Source organism: Oreochromis niloticus, linkage group LG14 (assembly GCF_001858045.2).
Source record: "Oreochromis niloticus isolate F11D_XX linkage group LG14, O_niloticus_UMD_NMBU, whole genome shotgun sequence".
NCBI classification, from domain to species: Eukaryota; Metazoa; Chordata; class Actinopteri; order Cichliformes; family Cichlidae; genus Oreochromis; species Oreochromis niloticus.
The window spans coordinates 5,336,306-5,356,305 of record NC_031979.2 but is presented as its reverse complement, the minus strand read 5'-3'; the positions used below and the strand labels follow the sequence as shown (position 1 = coordinate 5,356,305).

At 40.2% G+C, this 20,000-nt stretch overlaps 1 protein-coding gene across 2 annotated transcripts in view; it reads left to right on the top strand.

The window, feature by feature from the left end:
- Positions 1-20,000, top strand: part of nf1a (neurofibromin 1a) — a gene marked incomplete at its 5' end in the record, with an annotated part of 121,227 nt that overhangs the window by 39,003 nt on the left and 62,224 nt on the right. For both annotated transcript variants that reach the window (XM_025898425.1, XM_025898424.1), the window contains 6 exon segments: positions 1-62; positions 269-430; positions 539-636; positions 1,013-1,148; positions 12,153-12,215; positions 18,542-18,700. The exon segment at positions 1-62 is cut by the window's left edge and continues 150 nt beyond it. In XM_025898425.1, the coding sequence (XP_025754210.1) occupies positions 1-62; positions 269-430; positions 539-636; positions 1,013-1,148; positions 12,153-12,215; positions 18,542-18,700 (680 nt within the window).

Below are 20,000 nucleotides of genomic sequence, written 5' to 3'. Positions count from 1 at the left end.
GAGACCAAGGAGAGCTGCCCATTGCCATGGCATTAGCTAATGTGGTTCCAGGGTCTCAATGGGTGTGTTGCTTTTTTTTGTTTGTTTGTTTTGTTTTTAACAACTGATTTAAAATTTAATGTTGACATAATGTGTCGTAGGTAACATAATGCTACTACACATATGCACAAACCTTTCAGAGGCCTTTTTTTTTAAAAAATTCATGGGTATGTTCATGTTGCTTTAATACAATGAAAGCCTATGTAATAGTTATTATATGTGTTTTCAGGATGAACTAGCACGAGTCCTGGTGACACTGTTTGATTCCCGACACCTCCTCTATCAACTCCTGTGGAATATGTTTTCTAAAGAGGTGGAGCTGGCTGACTCCATGCAAACCCTCTTCAGAGGAAATAGCCTGGCCAGCAAGATAATGACCTTCTGTTTCAAGGTAGAAACCCTGCCTGACTCTTCTTGTGAATTCTTTAGAAATGCTTCGTAACTGCCTCTTAGGACATGTTGTTTGCATGATTTAAGCTGTCATTCTTTCTTTTTTCAGGTATACGGGGCAGCCTATCTACAGAAGTTACTGGAGCCTTTATTGAGAGGAGTCATCACAACCCCTGAACACATTAGCTTTGAGGTGGACCCCACCAGGTAGTACCTCCTCTCTGCAGACAGCTTAGACTGAAAAACTGAAGCCCTTCTTTTTCTTAATGCCTTTTGAGAAATGGCCTAGGTAGCAGATGTTGGAGAAATTAAAGTGGTAACAAAATTATAGCATGCACAAGGAGGAGCTTCCTCTGCAAGTCACTGGCAAATTTCTTCTCTTAAATCAGTGGCCCAGAATTTTGTGCTGCCATACACTGGCTTTTTTTTTTTCATTTGCCATAATTTAGTCACTGGAACTGCTTTGAATAAAAAAAATAAACTATCTGTTGGATGGATGTATCAGCAAAGTGCTGCCCAGTATTTCAATATGGTCACAACTTCAGAACTGAAAGAGTTTTTTTGTTTGTTTTTTTGTCATCAGATTGGAACAAGGTGAGAACCTCGAAGAGAACCAGAGGAACCTGCTGCAAATCACTGAGCGCTTTTTCCAGGCCATCATTAGTTCATCAGGCGAATTTCCCCCACAGCTCCGCAGCGTCTGCCACTGTCTCTACCAGGTAGACCTCCTACTTTTTCTCACTCCAACATGAGTCCACAGTTGCTCACTCAATTTGTCTGCACTTGCCTGTGTGCACATAGTGTCACTTTAACATTTCAAGCTCCTACCTCTTCACTCTAAGGCCGCCTGATGCCGCTTGATTCACTGCTTCTACATAACATGAATCAGTGCACAACTATACATAACATAAACTGCTGGACAAATTAGGACCTTTCAAAGATCCTAAAGATTGAGATTTGGTGGAACATGTTGCAGATGATACTAGTGCAGAGCCTGTTTTATTTGTTTTGTTTTTTTAGGTTTTGCCATCTTGACATCTAACAGGATCACTAGTCATTATTTTCAATTTAAAAACAAGGTTATCTGAAAACTTTTTGTTGGTCACAGTCTTTTCCTTTTTCCTTTTCATCTTGGCCTGAGATATTTTTTGATTCTCTTGATTTAAACTGAATTAAAACTGGTAATTTCTTTTCTATTAATCAGTTAACTTGCTAGTGCTAGTTGTAATTGGCAGTGTGCACTACTGCCAAGTACAAGCTAGCAGAACCAGCGAGTTCTCTATGTACTGCAGTTCAAACACACAGTGCCTGTGACCATGTTAGCTGGATTTAATTTGTCCATTAAAAAATATTCTGCATTTGATTGAACTATGAATTCCTACCTCAGTAGGAAAGTGGCTGCAAATGCAGTCTGTGTGTGTGCAAGCATAGCAAGTATTAATCACACACATGAATCAATGTGGTATTCCACATTAAAACACTATGGTCTGCAAGATTGTTAATACAGTCAAGCCCATCATTTTTCATAACCCTGGCAAGTTTTGACTCAGTTACTTTTATTCAATCAGAAAGTTGTTGTTTTTTTTGTTGTTGTTGTGGGGGGGGTTTTTTACCAGAAAGTCTCCCAAAAGATAATAAGATGATGTACAAGAGGCATCATTGTGGAGGGAAAAAAATCTCATCTTTTGCATTTGAGCAAAAAGTGTCACGTCCAAAATTATTCATACCCCTCTCAATAATCAATAGAAAAGCCTCGATTACAGCAATCAAACTCTTCCTATAATTGCAGACCAGCTTTTTGCGTGTCTCCACGGGTATTTTTGCCCATTCATCTTTACCATTGATCTTTCGCTCCCTCCACAGATTCTCAATTGGTTTCAAGTGAGGACTCTGGCTGGGCCACTGCAAAACGTTAATGTTTTTGTCTGCTAACCATTTCTTCACTGCTTTTGCTATGTGTTTTGGGTCATTGTCATGCTGAAATGTCCACTGGTACCCAAGGCCAAGTTTCTCTGCAGACTGCCTGATGTTGTTGTTGAGAATCTTCATGTATTGCTCTTTTTTCATGGTGCCATTTACTGTGATTATGTTCTTTGGTCTATTGGCTGAAACAGCCCCAAAGGTTCCCACCACCATGTTTGACAGAGGGGATGGTGTTCTTAGAGTTGAAGGTTTCTCCCTTTTTGTTTTTTTTGTTTTGTTTTAGTTTTTCTTTTTTTACGCCAAATGAAGGAAACATCATTGTGGCCAAACAATTCAATTTTTGTTTCATCTGACCATAACACGGAAGACCAGAAGTCTTCTTCTTTGAGCATTTCCAAAGGCCAAGTGGGCTTTTGTGTGCCTTCTCTGGAGATGTGGCGTCGTCGTTGGTCTGCATCCGTGGAACATAGCACTGTGCAGTGTCCATTGGATTGTCTGCCACCAGCAGAGCACAGATTCACAAGTATGGTCTTGGTGGTGATCCTTGAATTCTATTTCACACCTCTCACTATCCTCCTGGCCAGCACAGGTGTTACTTTTGACTTCTAACCATTTTCCATAGTGCGGAACATCTTGTATTTTTTTTAATAACACTGGAACTTGAAAACACTTAGACTACGTCCACACGTACACGGGTATTTTTGAAAACTGAGATTTTCCGTTTTCCTTTGAAAAAATAATCCCGTCCACACGTAAACGCAGAAATGAAGGAAAACGCTGCTAGGAACATGCCAAAACAACAGGTGGCGATATATTCCTAACCGTGTAGAAATGTTGGCCAATCAGAAGTCTAGAAGCCTCGGTAGGAAATAGTAAACAAAGATGGGGCATAGAAGCAGAACCGAGTCGTATGTGTGGAGGGACAGTAACTGTGTGTGTATACGTAAGCATTTAAACACTGCAGAGAGTACAATTAACAGTAACAGTATTGTAGAAATTCATTTCACCGAAACAATAACGTGGCGCACAGTGTGACGTCAAAAAAGGTGCACACCTTTGACGCTGCGTTTTCTCCGTTTTTCTCGTCCACACGTAAATGCAGAAACTGAGTTTTCGAAAATATCCACCCTGGCAGGCGTTTTTAGAAATCTCCATTTTCAGTGACCGAAAACGCCGTTTACGTGTGGACGAAAGGTGCAAACGCATAGAAAAATCTGCGTGTTCAAAAATACCCGGGTACGTGTGGACGTAGCCTTAGATAGGACCTTGTAGCCCTTTCCTGCCTTGTGGACCAACCACAGTGCGCAGCTGCAGGTCCTCACTTAGCTCCTTTGTCTTAGCCATGACTGTCCACAAGCCAACTGCAGAGAGCTTCTGTTTTTCACCTGTTAAATTGATTAAAACACCTGTTCTCAATTAATCAAGGGTAATTGGAATGCTTTAGAACATCTTGGACTGTTTGGAATGGTATAGAACTTTGGATTTTCCCAAAGACTGTGATAGTTTGTGACGGGTATGAATAATTTTGGACAGGACACTTTTTGCTCAAATGTAAATAAAAGCTCAGAAATATTTTATTTCCACAATGATGCCTCTTTTACATCATCTTATTATCTTTTGGGAGACACTTGTGTCATTAATGGTTGAATAAAAGTAACTTCAAGTCAAAATTTGCCATGAATAATTGTGGGCTTGACACAATGCATTCATCTTTGTGTGACAAAATTGTTACCATGAACATCCACTCAGAAATTAGAGAGCTAAAAAAAAACTTTGAATATAAACACTCAAATTTAAAAACTTGCTACTCCTGGTGCCATAAATTGCATGCACTAAATGAAGAGACATTATAACCACTGAGCATTCATGATACAGGCTCCTCAGAGCTATGTTGTAGTTCTAATTACTGAACACATATGAAATTATTTAAAATTCCCCTGAGCAGGAGTAATATTGTAGTGAGGGCGGTTGGGGTTGATAACTAGAAAGCATACAGATAAAATAAAACATACAGGTAGAGAACACATGATAGTAAAAACTAGAAAAATCAGGCTGTGGCCTAGGAAAAACAAGTTAAGTTGGTGTAAGCCAGACTTCAGAGCAAGTTTTTGTTTTTTGTTTTTTTTAAGTAAAACTGAGTGAAATTCTCCCTAACTACTTTTTAAGTAACTCCAGATATGAGTGCATTTAAAAAAACACAAAAAAACAAAAAAAACCTGTGATCACACCTTTTTCATTGTCATGATCTGAGTTAACATTTGATTCTTTTTGTTTGATCGAATCACTGTAAAGGAAAATCTTTTGCACAGTCCTTCACTTCCTCTGTCTTTATTTTATCAGAGCTTTCAATGAAACAAAGATTCTTTTGGGAGATTTTTTGCCATCGTTTATTTTTTCCGGCATGTGACCAGAATGCGTTGTGGGCACCTACTGGGTGAGGTTTTCCGCGCATGTCCCCCCAGGAGAAGGCCCTGGGGCAGACCAAGTTTAGATCCAGGACACGGAGGAGAGATTACATCTCGCTGTCTTGGAACGTCTTGCTGTCCCATGAAAGAGCTGGAGGAGGTGGTGAAGATCTGGAGATGTGTTATAATTAGGTTGAGAGAGGGGTCAAAATTTCATTCAGAAAATCAAAGTCTTGAAGGCAGATAAACTTGCTGGCTTTGCAGTTCATGGTAGTACCTTAACTTTACAGCCTCATCAGCCTCTTTTCCCTGGGGAAGTATTTACAAATGACCTCAGCAGTTAATCTGCTTTACCAGTACATGAGCTAGAGTGTTTAAGCAGAGCAGTTATTTTGAATACACAGCAGGCTCCTTTCATACATTAAACTGAACTGGGTACCAGGGATGAGTAGAATAATGGAATTTAGATTTAATTATTCTGAAATTATTATTTTTAGTACCACCAAAACTAATTTTATCTTATCAAACTGACTCAGGAGTGTCGTATTAACTTGGCAGAATATAACAGAGTTAAATCTGTTTTTGTTTTGTTTTTTTAATTGATGATACAAATATTGTCATCGGTGCAGTATTGGTGACAAAGCTACATCAAAAGTTGAACATGCATCTGACTGTTGTTACCACTATACAAATACAGCCACTTAAAATGGCTACCTCACCCCTGACAGGACCGTGACGGAATTCTGACCGATTGCTGGCTGATGGGTGACCGTAATCATCCCCGCCTGTGACGTGGCTGATGCAACCATGAGTAGTAATACCCCTAAGCGGCAGTTAAGAAAACCCGCGGTAATCTCTAGTGTATCCACCAGGTGGAGCAGTGTTGAGGAGCATTTATTTACAGGCTTGGGATCTATGAAGAAGCTCGTGTGCAAGAATATTATTTTTCTGGATTTAATTTTCTTTTAAATTGTATCTCCTTATTAGATTACATTGAAATGAATGAAAAACTGTTTACTAGAAATAGTTTTGGTAATTTTCAGTATAAATTCCCAAAACCTAGTTTAACAATGGTTAAACTAAGTTTTTATAATTTAATAGCTGAAGAGATTTACAACCAAAGCTATCAAAGAATGTGAAATGGTGAAATACATTTATTGTTTCTTCAAAACAGTGGCCAATGCGCTTTTTATCATAAGGTAAAAACCCTATAATATCCAAGTCAGTTTTTTTTTGTTTTTTTGTTTTTTTGGAAGAAAGTGCCATCTCTTGGTGACTCTGCTATTTAAAAAAAAGGGGGCGTGTTTTATTAGAAAGGAGAAACGCCCTAAGGCCGACAGTCGGCTGACCTCTGGCTAAAAGCTGCAGTTTTGAGTGGCTGTATCTGTATGTCCTTATAGTGCGTCAACTAAAGGAATATTATATCATAATATAATATTCTATTATAAGCCATACATCAAAAGATCTTGCTATTTGTTAAAGGGCTGAAATTTGGCTCCAAAATAATTTTTAATACAATGAAAGAAAGTATTAAAATTGGAACTCAATATGAACTTCAACTGCTATAAAAAGGGGTCAAGGAAAGGCATTTGAACAAGTTAATCACATTCTTCAGTAATGAATCATACTTCAACTGCTGCTTAACCGTGTGGCATCTTGCATTCCACATTATACTCAAAACAATGAGAATAAGAAGGAAAAAAAACCCTTAAAAAATTATATGAAACCTTATGTAAGGTTTCATATCATTAAACCTTAGTGAAACCTTAGATTTTGTAAAATTTACAATAAAGTGTGTGCCAGAGACATTTAACTCACATTTGCTTGATTCATTTAAATATTCTTTTTCTAGAGGTGAAACTCTTGCAAATATGTATGGTGTAAGGCCAACTGCAAAAATACTCCTGTTCCAACTTTCAGTCACAAAACTGACACTGAGCCTCTTTATTGAATCCAGCATATTTTAATGTGAAAAGAAGGCTTTCGGCTGTCACAGATGTTAGTCTGGCCCTAAATGTTCCTTCTGCTTTAAAGTACCAACCGTTGTAATGAAGGGATATTTTTAGCAGCCTGTTCTTGTTTATTTGACATCAGTAAAACAGCAAAGTAAGATGTTCGTTTTGTAGTCCATCTTTTGCATATCGTAGTTTCACAATGCAGACCATCCAATTCTCAGTGCACGGCATTTCTCCTGAAAGTTTTCATCAAGGTCAAGGAAAAGAGGTTAGAAATGGGAAATAGGAGGTACTTTTGGAACACTCCCTAGATCTCTTGGCTGTCCTGGGAGTGCCTCAATATTCCCTCGGCTAAGCTGGAGGCAATTGCTGGTAAAAGGGAAGTCTGGCCCTCCTTTCTTAGGCTGCTGCCCCCATGACCCAGCCCCGGATAAGCAGAAATACAGGGAGTCTATTACAGACTAGTGACAGTAGCAATGATTAGTCAAGTAGTTGTGTACATCCTTAGACATAATTGTACTCATGGGTTTTCACTTGCATTTAATCAGTTTTTATTTTATGCTATAGGTCAGTTTTTAATGCCCAGCCTTAAAAACCTAATGGGGTATTGTTGTCACCCTGCCATGCGGGCGAGCAAGCAACGTTGACACCCAAGTTTGTGAATGCGATAACTTGACAATGAAACATGTTGGAACTTTCAAATTGATACCATAAGTGTATCTACAAGGAAGCAAGGCACCAGGGCCCGACATGGTTCATGCCTACTGGCTGAAGAAGCTGACTGCACTCTACGAGTGTCTGGCAGCACAAATGAACCAGCTGCTAGTTAACGAGAAACACCCGGAATGGCTGACCGAAGGTCGGACGGTCCTGATCCCCAAGGACCCCAAGAAGGGAGCGGTCCCATCCAACAGGACCCTAAGAGCCTTCATCAGGAACTCAATGGGGATGTGGCGTACAACACTAGAGGCCAACTCCAAGCCCATAGCACAAGTCACCATCAAGTGCGGGATCTACCAAGGAGATGCTCTGTCCCCACTGCTGTTCTGCATAGGCCTGAACCCCCTCAGTGAGATCATTAACAAGACTGGCTACGGATACCGACTACGAAACGGAGCGGTTGTCAGCCACCTCCTGTACATGGATGACATCAAGCTGTATGCCAAGAGTGAACGAGACATCGATTCACTGATACACACTACCAGGCTATACAGCAATGACATTGGAATGTCGTTCGGACTGGAGAAGTGTAGTCGGATGGTAACAAAGAGAGGGAAGGTAGTCAGAACTGAGGGGATTGAACTACCAGAAGGCAACATTGCAGACATAGAGGACAGTTACAAGTACCTGGGGATCCCGCAGGCGAATGGGAACCATGAAGAGGCCGCTAGGAAAGCTGATAGGAGGAGGTGGCTGATATCCAGGTGGCTGATATCCAGAAATCCTACCAGTGGCTGGACAAAGCTGGACTGAAAGACAGCACAGAGGCACTAATCATGGCAGCACAAGAACGAGCTCTGAGTACAAGATCCATAGAGGCTGGGGTCTATCACACCAGGCAAGACCCCAGGTGCAGGCTGTGTAAAGATGCCCCAGAGACAATCCAGCACATAACAGCAGGGTGCAAGATGCTAGCAGGCAAGGCATACATGGAACGCCATAACCAAGTGGCCGGCATAGTGTACAGGAACATCTGTGCCGAGTATAACCTGGAAGTCCCGAGGTCAAAATGGGAGATTCCCCCAAGGGTGATGGAGAATGACCGAGCTAAGATCCTGTGGGACTTCCAGATACGGACGGACAAAATGTTGGTGGCTAACCAACCGGACATAGTGGTGGTAGACAAACAGAAGAAGACGGCTGTAGTGATCGATGTAGCGGTTCCGAATGACAGCAATATCAGGAAGAAGGAACGTGAGAAGCTGGAAAAATACCAAGGGCTCAGAGAAGAGCTCGAGAGGATGTGGAGGGTGAAGGTAACGGTGGTCCCCGTGGTAATCGGAGCACTAGGTGCGGTGACTCCCAAGCTAGGCGAGTGGCTCCAGCAGATCCCAGGAACAACATCGGAGATCTCTGTCCAGAAGAGCGCAGTCCTGGGAACAGCTAAGATACTGCGCAGGACCCTCAAGCTCCCAGGCCTCTTGTAGAGGACCCGAGCTTGAAGGATAAACCGCCCGCAGGGGCGAGATGGGTGTTTGTGTATATGTATATATATGTATATATAGTTGTCTACTGACTGTTCTCAACACCAGTAAACGGATAATGGTTAAAAAAATTTTTAAAGCAGTGGTTCCCAAAATGGGGCGCTTGTAGAGTCATTGCAAGCAGGGGTATGAATTTTTTTTTAAAAAAAAGAATGCTTGGACACTGCTAGCATAATGGACAGGTTTTTGACGGGGCTCCCACACAAACGCAAAGGAGAAGATGAAGCAATGCCAAATATCTTTCCAAACCAAAGACTAGAAAAATATGATGATGCATATCTTGCTTTTAGCTTCACCTGCACAATGGTGGTGCCAAGGTATCCCCGGCAGAATTTGTTTTGAATGTAGAAGCCACGTCCGAAGTTCACTCTGATGCCTCTGTCTTTGGAAATGGAGGAACAGTAACTCTGTGTGTAAGTGTGTAAAAACTGCAGATAGTAACATTAACAGCAATAGTATTTTGTCTATGTCTGCCATTGTAGAAATTCATCTCATGTAAACAATAACGCAGCGCACAGCGTGACGTCAAAAAAGGCGCACACCTTTGATGTTGCGTGACCAAATTTCTGTCGTCCACACGTAAACGCAAAAACTGAGTTTTTGAAAGTCTCCATGCTGGCAGGACTTTGAAAAAATCTCAGTTTTCAGTGATCAAATATGCCGTTTGATCACTTGACAAAACGATGGAAGGCCCAAACGCATAGAAAATGTTGTGCTTTCAAAAAATACCCGTGTAGGTGTGGACATTACGTAAAAGGATAGTAGTTTATTTTATTGCTACCTGTAATTTATTGCAGTTTACTTTTATTTATTTAATTGTTTACAAAAGGTTTGAGGTGTGAAATTAATTGCAATGGAGTTTGAAAACTTTATAGGTGTTTGTGGTTGGACAGGGTGGTCTTGTAACACAAAGGGGGGCCCAGCAAAAAAAGTTTGGGAACCACTGTTTTAAAGCTCATGGGAACAATTAAGGGGACGTTAGAGTAGTTGTGACGCAAGCTTTACTTTTGTTGATCATTATACCAACACAAGTACGTTTTTTTTGGTTCTCCCATTTCCAGTTAACTTCACTGTAGCTGTAGCTACTTCTCCTATTTTGGCCCACTTGACATCCAGTCTGCAGACTCCTGTGTCATCTATTTACAGTGATGTGCATTTAGTATCTAGGAGGACTACGTGAGTGTGTGTCTGGTGTGGGTGGAAAGTAGGACATTAAAAGTCTAAATTGCACCCTTTTTCTGGGTTTTTCCAGAAAAAACACTCACAGAACAATCAGAGGTTTGGTGCTGGAGGACATGTTAGTAAGTTGGTTAAGGTGGTATGAATGAATGTCAGAATGTCCCCAGGGGCAGAGATTGGTGATTAAAACAGACTTCGGTGGACATATAAGCGAACGAAACACAGATGTTTGGTGGGTATGATGTTATGGAGAGAAATGCAGAATGGCAGATGGTGATAGATTTTACAAAAAGGATGGCTATAGTGAACAGATATTTCAGTAAGAGGGAGGATAGAGCAAGATATAGGAGTTGAGGTCGGTGCACACACATGGTGGGAGAGATGGGAGTGGAATGGTAGAGACCTGCTATGATGTATGGTTTGGAGACAGTGGCACTAAACAAAAAAAGGAGTTCGAAGTAGAGATGGCAGAGTTGTAGATGTTATGGTTTCAGCGTGAGTGACCAGAGTAGACAAGATTAGAAAGGAGTATATCAGAGGGACAGCTCAGGATGAGTGAAAGTTGAAGATGGATGAGAGAGATGTTTTAGAAACGTGCACAGGGCCTAGTGGGTTTCTTGGACAAAGGATGTTGAAGGTGGAGCTGCCAGGTGTCCAGGAGAGGAGGAAAACCTCAGAGGAGGTTCAAGGATAGTAGTGTAGGATGACATGCAGAGGGTTAGTGTGACAGAAAAGGATGCTATGGACAGGGTGAGGTGTAGGCAGATTATCAACCCTTGAAAAGGCCAACCAAAAGAAGATGGAGCTGTAGATAAGGACCAATCAACAGTTGACATGTCGACAGGCCAGTGCATGAGTGTAGCCCACCAGCTGGAGACCTGCAGACAGAGAATCAAATATTGGCCAAATAGAGAGCTCACACTCAAAAAAACTAAACAAAAAAACTAAAACTAAATTACAGGGCGATAGAATAACATTTCAGGAGATGTAGTGGCAATTGTGCTCTTTCGCTGAGACAATCAACACACAAGCATCTGGAATAAGACTGACTTTACCACAACCAGCGGTCCTCTATGAATGTAGCCATAACTGTTTACATTCGGTTTTGATTGCTTGAAAATAGTGATGCCAATACAAGCTCACTGTCTATTGGAATATATAAATTTACCATTCATCCCTTTATTCATTGATTTATTTTCTTCAGCTTTTCCACTTTGGGATAGCATGGGAGCTGTAGTTTGTCACAGGTTGAGAGCATTCTTTGGACAGGTCGGCAAACTGTATACGGATTAATCCATAGAGACAACCAGGTCACATTCACACCTATAACCAATTTTGAATTGCCAATAAACCTAATCCCATGCATGTCTTTGGACTGTGTGAGAAAACTGGAATACCTGAAGGTGCCACAGACAATTAGAGATGGAGGACAATATCTCTTAAGGCCAAATCAAGCAATGGATTAGGTGTGATCACATCATGGGAGAATGACAACTGTCTGCTTTTTTATCACAAAGACATGTACCAAATAATATTATCTAATTGCAACTTTCAGTTAGATTTGAGTTTATATGTTCTGTCTTTTCTACCTGGATGTCACATGAAGTCATGGAGAAATCCAGAATATGCCAATATACCCTGACTATAGTATTTTCCACTCATGCTCAAAAAGTGAAAAAAACAAAAAAACTACTTTGTCTCAGCTTTTATGATTTAAAATGATTCGGAGACACACACAAAAAGTCTTTGATTTTTATTGTATCTGCACATATATTTCATTTCCTGTTCTCCACCTTGGATATCATGTCACAAGTGTGTAGATACACACATTTGTGTACACGCGTCTGCTAAAGTAAAAGACTGGTAGTGCATGCATTAACGTGCTTTATGTGCCCTGAGCAGTGAAACAGCATTTTTTTTCTTTTTCTTTGTGCTTTCCTAGATAAAAATGTATGTTTATCTGGTTAGGGCTATGCTACCTGTGCGTATGTGTGTGTTGGTGTGTGTGTCTGTTTAGCTGGTGCTGTGACCATATTGTGCTCATCTCTGTTCTGTAGGCTACTTGCCACTCTCTACTGAATAAAGCAACAGTAAAAGAAAAAAAGGAAAGCAAAAAAGCAGTAAGTTTGGAGAATCTATTTTACCTCAGATACTTTTACCCCTAAAGCAAAAAAAACGTTTTTTTGCATTTTATTTCTTTTTGTTTTTGTTTGGTTTTTTTTTCCTTCTTTTTTCAGTTTTAATTTGGTTTTTCACTGGAAATGTTTTGTTTCTCCATATTCAGCTCTGTGTACAACCCTCTCTTAAAATCATTGTACTAATACTGGCATCACTTGCTGTATTTTTGATTAACAGTTTCCAGGAAATAGAAGCATTCTGTCTTCTCTTTTCTTTCTGGGCTCTCTGTTTGCACTCTAGGAGACCCTTTCTCAGAACATTTCATCTGTACCATCGTTGTAATTTTTTAACTTACATCACTTATTTTAGTAAACAGATGCACAGCAGCACATCTCGCCTGCTCTGGTGGAGACATAGCCTTTTAAGACTTTTAGATGAAATATTCTGATATATTGGCCTCTTGCTGTAATGAGTTACATTTCACAGCTGATGTCTTTTTTCCACCATTATGAAAGTATGTTTCCACAGTTTTTTGTTTGTGCTAGAAACTCATTCAGAACCTTGATTCTTTTATTCAAATGTTGGTGCTCCTGTGCAGTTTTGTTGCCACTTGTTTATCAACATCTCCTCTTCCTTCTGAAATAGTTTACTGATGTTGTTACATCAGTAGAGCATAATTCTGGGGTTCTGACATGAACTGCAGATTATGATGAAACTGAACCCTGCTTTAAAGCAGTTCTGGCATTTTGGTGCAATAATATAAAAGGTATATCATTTTTGGTTTTTGGTCTAAATGTTCTAAACTGTGAAAAAGCATGGTCCCAACATGCCTGATGACTTTGTTGATAATCAGACTTTTGATCTAGCACTACATTCAGGTCTGTATTTAATCTTGTGTTTATGTTGTCATTAGGATTAGCTTGAAGCAAATACTTTAAGCAAATACAGTGACATTCAAATAGTTACAGACTCTTATAATAATTACTTTTAAAGTTTTTTTTTTTAAGCATTTTTGACAATTTTGCTTCATTTCAGCCAGACATGGGGAACTTGGGGAGACTTGGGGAAACATTTCTCCAAGGCGACTGTCAATAGTTGCCCGAAACTTTGAAGTGGAACATTTTTGATTTTGCAGGCACTAGCTTTACCTACAGTAAGTCGTGCATCATTTACTCTTTGTATCTAGGAGAGCAAGCCACTAACTGTATGTGACCATTTAAAATTCAAAATATCAAAGTAAAATACGTGACATACACCAGACAAACATAAAACTTTTACATTTTAGAGCTTCATGGTTTTATCTATACCGTTCTTTCGTAAATAATGCACCCTTACTTACACGGACAACAGTGTGGAGATACCTCTTTGTTAATGTTTTAGTTATGAAGCCCCTTGAGTTGCTATAAAAAAAAACCCAAATCTTTTTATCAACTGTCATCTTTGTATTGTGATTGTTACTTTATTATGAACTACCAAGAAACCTAACTTGCCAAGAATAGCATACTCCTTTTCAGGACATTTTGCGTATTTCCTGCTCTATATTTAATTTAACACTGTTGTCCACACTGTAAAAAGCTATTCTAAATTATAAACACTGATTGTAATTTGATTTGTAGTCACAAGTCTGACCATTTGTAGAGTTTTTGGTCAATTCTAGTACTTGCAGTACACACAAAGACTTTCTCTAAGGGTTGTTCAAACTGAAAATGTTAGGTTCCGAAATGTCCATTGACTTTTGTTACTCAAAGTTTTGATCTGATACCACAGTCAGTTCAGTGTAGTTGGTTGTTGTGATTATTTGGAAAATGAAAAAATATAAAATGACCATTATTACCAAGAACATCACTGATAACACCGTTATGTTAAGAACATAGACACAAAAGTTGTTCACAAACATCCTAGAAACATTGGTTTATGATGAAGTATGTCTAGGTCTACTATAAACACACTACGTGATGGACTGAAATCTTGCTTTGTGAAATGATTGATAGAAGGCTAGGGAGAAAGAGGAGATGAAGCCAAAATTAAACTCTTTGGTATCAGCTCGACCTGCTGTATTTCAACACGTAGGTGTACTTCTTAGTAGAGCTGGGCGATATATCGAGATTTTTAAAAATATCGATATATTTTTATACGAGATATAAGATGTGACAATATCCTTTATATCGATATAGTCTATGTTACATTATAATTATAGTTGCGGAGCCGCAAGTTTGCCTCTCTTTCGTCCACTTTTGTCTTTACGCAACGTTACTCGACCTCGCCTCCGTTAATGAGTTACTGCGCATCGCCCCGTGCGTGGGGCTGGACGGCGTCAACGTGTTAACGAGCTAGCACGCTAACGAGCTAGCCACGCTAACGCCATGCACGGCCTGAAATCCTTTCATCTTCTCAAAAGTTGACTGCGCGCCTTTTGTATGAATTCTGGTTGTGCTTGATGACCGCGAACCGATTTTATGTGATAGACAGCGCTCAGCAAGCTGTCAAAAAATGTTTTAGTTCGACTTTGGTAAGCTACGGAGCTGCACCGCTTGATGGATTGTCGGAGCATTACGGCTACCGAGGAGCCTCGCGGAGCGATACGTACTGTGCTTCAACGTAATATTACCGTATTGTGTGTGTATAAGGACCATAAATGGCACCTGTCCAGAGACATGGTTACGAAGCGGATTTCAAACTCCAGGCTGTCAGTCACGCAGTAGAAGTTGGAAACAGAGCAGCTGTGAAATCTGTCTTTGTTACTATGCTCAGCGTCTGTTAGTTTACATTTTGACTGCACAATTTGCTCTTTGTTATGCACAAAACAACATAGTTTTCTTTTATTTATAGAGCATCATTATTTAATAAATGCTCATAATTCATGTACATCTATGCTGTATGTTAATAAAAGTGCCTGTGTGACATCTGGGACACAGCTTTGACTAAGAACTCTCTTTTGTTCTTACTTTATGGCTTTAAAAAAATATCGAGATATATATCTTATATCGCCATCCAGCTAAAAAATATCGAGATATGAATTTTGGGTCATATCGCCCAGCTCTACTTCTTAGGCACCTTCTTCATTGCACCTTTCTGCAGCTCCAATAGTTGGCTAACCTTCCTCCCTACTACCTTGATCTTGGCCTCTAGTCTCCTTCTCTCAATGGAGAGTACTGCTTCTTGTGGCTGTTCAACTTGTAGCCAAGCATCTCACTGATCACTGCTGCTGTAGTGTAGATCAGCTGGTTGCTCTTGGTAATGGTTGCAGAATGTATTGTCCGCGGGCAGTGTATCCTTTAAGCTCGGGTCTTCTACCAGGTAGGTAGGTAGGTAAGTAAATATAAGGGACATAGAGAGATCTCCAGCATGTCCTTGGTCTCTGCCGGGGCCTCGCACCAGTAGGACATGCCCAGTCAGAACACCTTACCCAGGAACTGAATCTGGTGACTACTCTTACTGAGGCAGCTGGCTAGTTGGCTAGTGTCTAGCTCTGAGCTCTGGCCAGCTTTAGTTTTGTCTGTGTACCTTTGTTGTTACAAACTTTTTTTGTGGTGGTTCCTTCAATGTTTACTTAGGTTAACTCTACCTTAACTCATAGTGAAAAGCTTACATGCTATTGTCATGTTAGTGTGTGGCTATGATTGTGCATCTGGCTATTTGTCTGTGCCAGTGTGAATGTGTTGCACATGCATTAAACATGCAACATACATGTCATACACGTCTGACCAACTGGTCATCAATCAGGTCCAAGAACATTAAAAATTCGACAATCTTTCCCATCGATTTCCAACTACTGATATACATAGATGTTATTGTCAAAGGAGTTTGCAAAGAAAAGCGTCTGGACTTCTTTAAGTTGCTTGAAGACGTTTCACCTCTCATCTGAGAAGCTTCTTCAGTTCTAAGGTCAAATGGTCGAGAGTCCCAGATTTAAACCCAGTGGGAGTATCCCCCCCAAGGAGGGACAAAGGACCCCCTGGTGATCCTCTAATCACATGCGCCAAGGTGTGAAAGCGGGTGTGGGACCTAATCAGCCAAGGTTTCGGGTGAGCTCATTGTGAAACCTGGCCCCACCTTGTCATGTGAATTCCTGAGGTCAGATGGCCCAGGATGTGAGTGGGCGTTAAGTCGTCTGGGGAGGGAACTCAAAACTGGATTATAGATGGCAGACAGTTGGTGTCGTAAACCACCACCTCTGTTCAAAGATGGTCGCTCACAGTGGACATAGATGGCTTCTTTCACTCCTCTTTCAAACCATCTGTCCTCTCTGTCCAATATGTGAACATCGGCATCCTCGAAAGAGTGACCTTTATCCTTAAGATGCAGATGGACTGCTGAGTCTTGTCCTGTGGAGGTGGCTCTTCTATGTTGTGCCATGCGCTTGTGAAGTGGCTGTTTGGTCTCTCCAATGTAGAGGTCTGTGCATTCCTCGCTGCACTGTACAGCATACACCACGTGTATGCTGTACAGTGCTTTCACACCTTGGTGCATGTGATTAGAGGATCACCAGGGGGTCCTTTGTCCCTCCTTGGGGGGATACTCCCACTGGGTTTAAATCTGGGACTCTCGACCATTTGACCTTAGAACTGAAGAAGCTTCTCGGATGAGAGGTGAAACGTCTTCAAGCAACTTAAAGAAGTCCAGACGCTTTTCTTTGCAAACTCCTTTGACTACGATGACCTGGATGAATGAGAACCTTCACAGACATAGATGTTATTGAAAACTGTTCCAGCAACCTGGTTGTGCCTCTCAGTAAATGCTGTTCCAACTTGTATTCCATCTCCAGGGTTCTTTTGCGTAGCTTATAACTTTCAGCTGTGGTAGACTGTTGCCTTTAGAGGTCTAGTGCTTCTTTCTTCGCCTTTAGACAATAATTCTGATGGCAAAAGAACCAAACGGGACAGGTAAAAAAAAAAAAAAAAAAAAAAAGAGGTCTAGTGCTTAGGGTTTGTTCTTGTTCTTTAGGCTGGACTTTTGTAGTCAGTGGTAAGATTTCTTGATGTCAACCGCTTCGCTATCTCTCGATGGTACATCTTGTGCAGCGGCTTGGTCTTTAATAATAGTTCCTGCGCTGTTCCTCTTCACCATCTGTCTTAATGTACCTGAGGCATTCCTGGACCAGTGCATCTCAGTGTGAAATGTGTTAATGTGTGGTCTGTGTTTCCTCCCGGATTGTGGCTCTGACACTCACTAATCCTTGCCCTCTCTATTCGTTGCTCATAGCAGGTTAGCGAGTTTTCATGTGTTGTCATCAGCATCATCTATCTCTTCCTAAAGTAATAAATTATATGCATATTGGCTCAGTTTTGGATTTTGGGATTGGATTCCAATAATGTTCAATAAACATGACAAATAGTGACAGGGAGAGTGGGCATCCTTGTCTTGTGCAAGTGAACTGTTGTAATGTTAGTCCATTTACCATGATTGTGGCCATGTTGTGTATAAAACTTTGACCCAGTGAATAAATGATTCACCAGACTGTTTTCTTTAATATTGAGAATTTTTAAAATGCCAGTTAACTTTATCAAATGCTTTTTGTGCATGTAATGAAACAACTGCTGATGGGTGATTCGAATGAGATGGAAAATAAATAACATGATGAAGTTAGAGGTGACCGTCTTTCTTTTAGTAACCTAGTTTGATCTGGGTGTCAAACAAGATGGAATAACTGTCTCTATTCATAACTCTAAAGCCTTACTGATGAACTTGAAGTTTGTGTTGATGGTATGGGGTGATAGCCTCATGTTTTAGCAGGAAAGAAGTTGTAGCTGTTAATATATTTTAGGAAGTTTTTATTTTTGCTTTATTTCTTCTATTAATTGAATTAAAAGAGGCACCACCGTCTTATACTTTATTCACAATTTGTGGCTTAACATCTGTCATCTGTCAGTTTGTGTAATCATTTCCTGTTTTCATCTTTCACCAACAGAGAGGAGACAGCTGGGTTGATTGTCTTGTTTTTCCTCTCTTACATGTTTCTTCTGCTGTAACTGGAGTAAAAACCTTTTTCACTCCTGGTACAACCCAGAATAAACTGGAATCATGTCCAAGTCTTTCGTCATATTTCTTCCTAGCTAGGCTCTCCTCCTGAGCGCAACATTTTTTGGCCTGATCATGACTCTGCTCAACTATCTCTGTTACACATATTGATACATGTATATTTTGTTATTATTATCATTCCCTCATTTGCTCTTGAATGTACCAAAATCAACTTTTAATATTTTCTCCTTCCCTTTTTGTTTTTTTAAACTGGTCCCTCTTCTTATACTTTTCCCTTCTGTTCTGTATTTTCCTTTTGTGTTCGCCAACATTTTTTTTCCCTCCACTCTCTCCATACTCCCTCACACAGGTTGTGAGTCAGCGGTTCCCACAGAACAGCATTGGTGCGGTGGGCAGTGCTATGTTTCTGCGCTTCATCAACCCTGCTATTGTGTCCCCCTATGAGACTGGTATTTTAGACAAGAAGCCTCTACCCAGGATAGAACGGGGGCTCAAACTCATGTCCAAGGTAAGCTTATTGGATATGAGGCCTGGCATGAAAGTAACCAGAAAAAAAATGGTTACCTCCCTAAGTCTAGGAATGGGAATTAATAAGAATTTGGCAACTTAGATTCCTTTCAATTTCAATTCTCATTGGTTTCCCACTGGCTCGTTTAAGAGTCAACACCATCCCTAAGCAGCATATTAAAGATATTACATTCCTGCAAATTAATTGCATGCTGTTTGGTCAAATGTTTGTGTGTGTGTTGGAGGTATTTCCTTTCTATGTTGTGATTAATGTTGGGGTCATTACTCAAAAAACAGTAATGTGTTATTGGTTCTACAAGAACCGGTTCACAATTCCCATCCCTAGTGACAGCTGAACCCAGCATCTCTGTATGCCAGAGAATTATACCCACTGGCTGGTTCAATTTTGTTTGACACTTTGCATCCTGTGCATAACAACTTTCAGTTTCTTCCTTCTGAATGAAGACTTCTAGTCCAAAGGAGCAGAAAAACAAAACTTTAAAAACAGTTTGGCTCCAATAGCCAAACTTTTTATTTATTCTGTGATATTTTTTTTATTATTATCAGTAGGGTTGGGTATTTGGGTTTTTGTTTTGTTTTGTTTTGTTTTGAAAATGCCCATGAGGATAAGTGACTTACTCACTACAAGAATAGATCAAAAGAAATATATTTTTACCCCCTTTATTTGTATCCACAGGTACAAATAAAGTGTCCTTAACCTAATTTTTTTTTTTTTGGGGGGGGGGGGGCAAAAATACCATCAATGAGTAGGCATCATAGACACATGACTCTAATAAAGTTTAAAATGTCACTGACCATCTTAAAGCTTGTGTCTAAATGTGATCACGTCTGGTTTAAAAAGAAGCTCCTAGAGTCTGGAAGATGTATCTACAAATGAGTATACAGGGTGGGCCATTTATATGGATACACCGTAATAAAATGGGAATGGTTGGTGATATTAAAGTCCTGTTTGTGGCACATTAGTATATGTGAGGGGGCAAACTCCTCAAGATGGGTGGTGACCATGGTGGCCATTTAGAAGTCGGCCATCTTGGATACAACTTTTGTTTTTTCAATAGGAAGAGGGCCATGTGACACATCAAACCTATTGGTAATGTTACAAGAAAAACAATGGTGTGCTTGGTTTCAACGTAACTTTATTCTTTCATGAGTTATTTACAAGTTTCTCTTTGTTCACAGCCATTGACATGTTGAAGAGGTTAACACGTGAGGAGCGGATCGAAATTGTGTTGATATCTGGTGAACGCAGTAACCGGGTCATTGTAGCAGATTTCAATGCA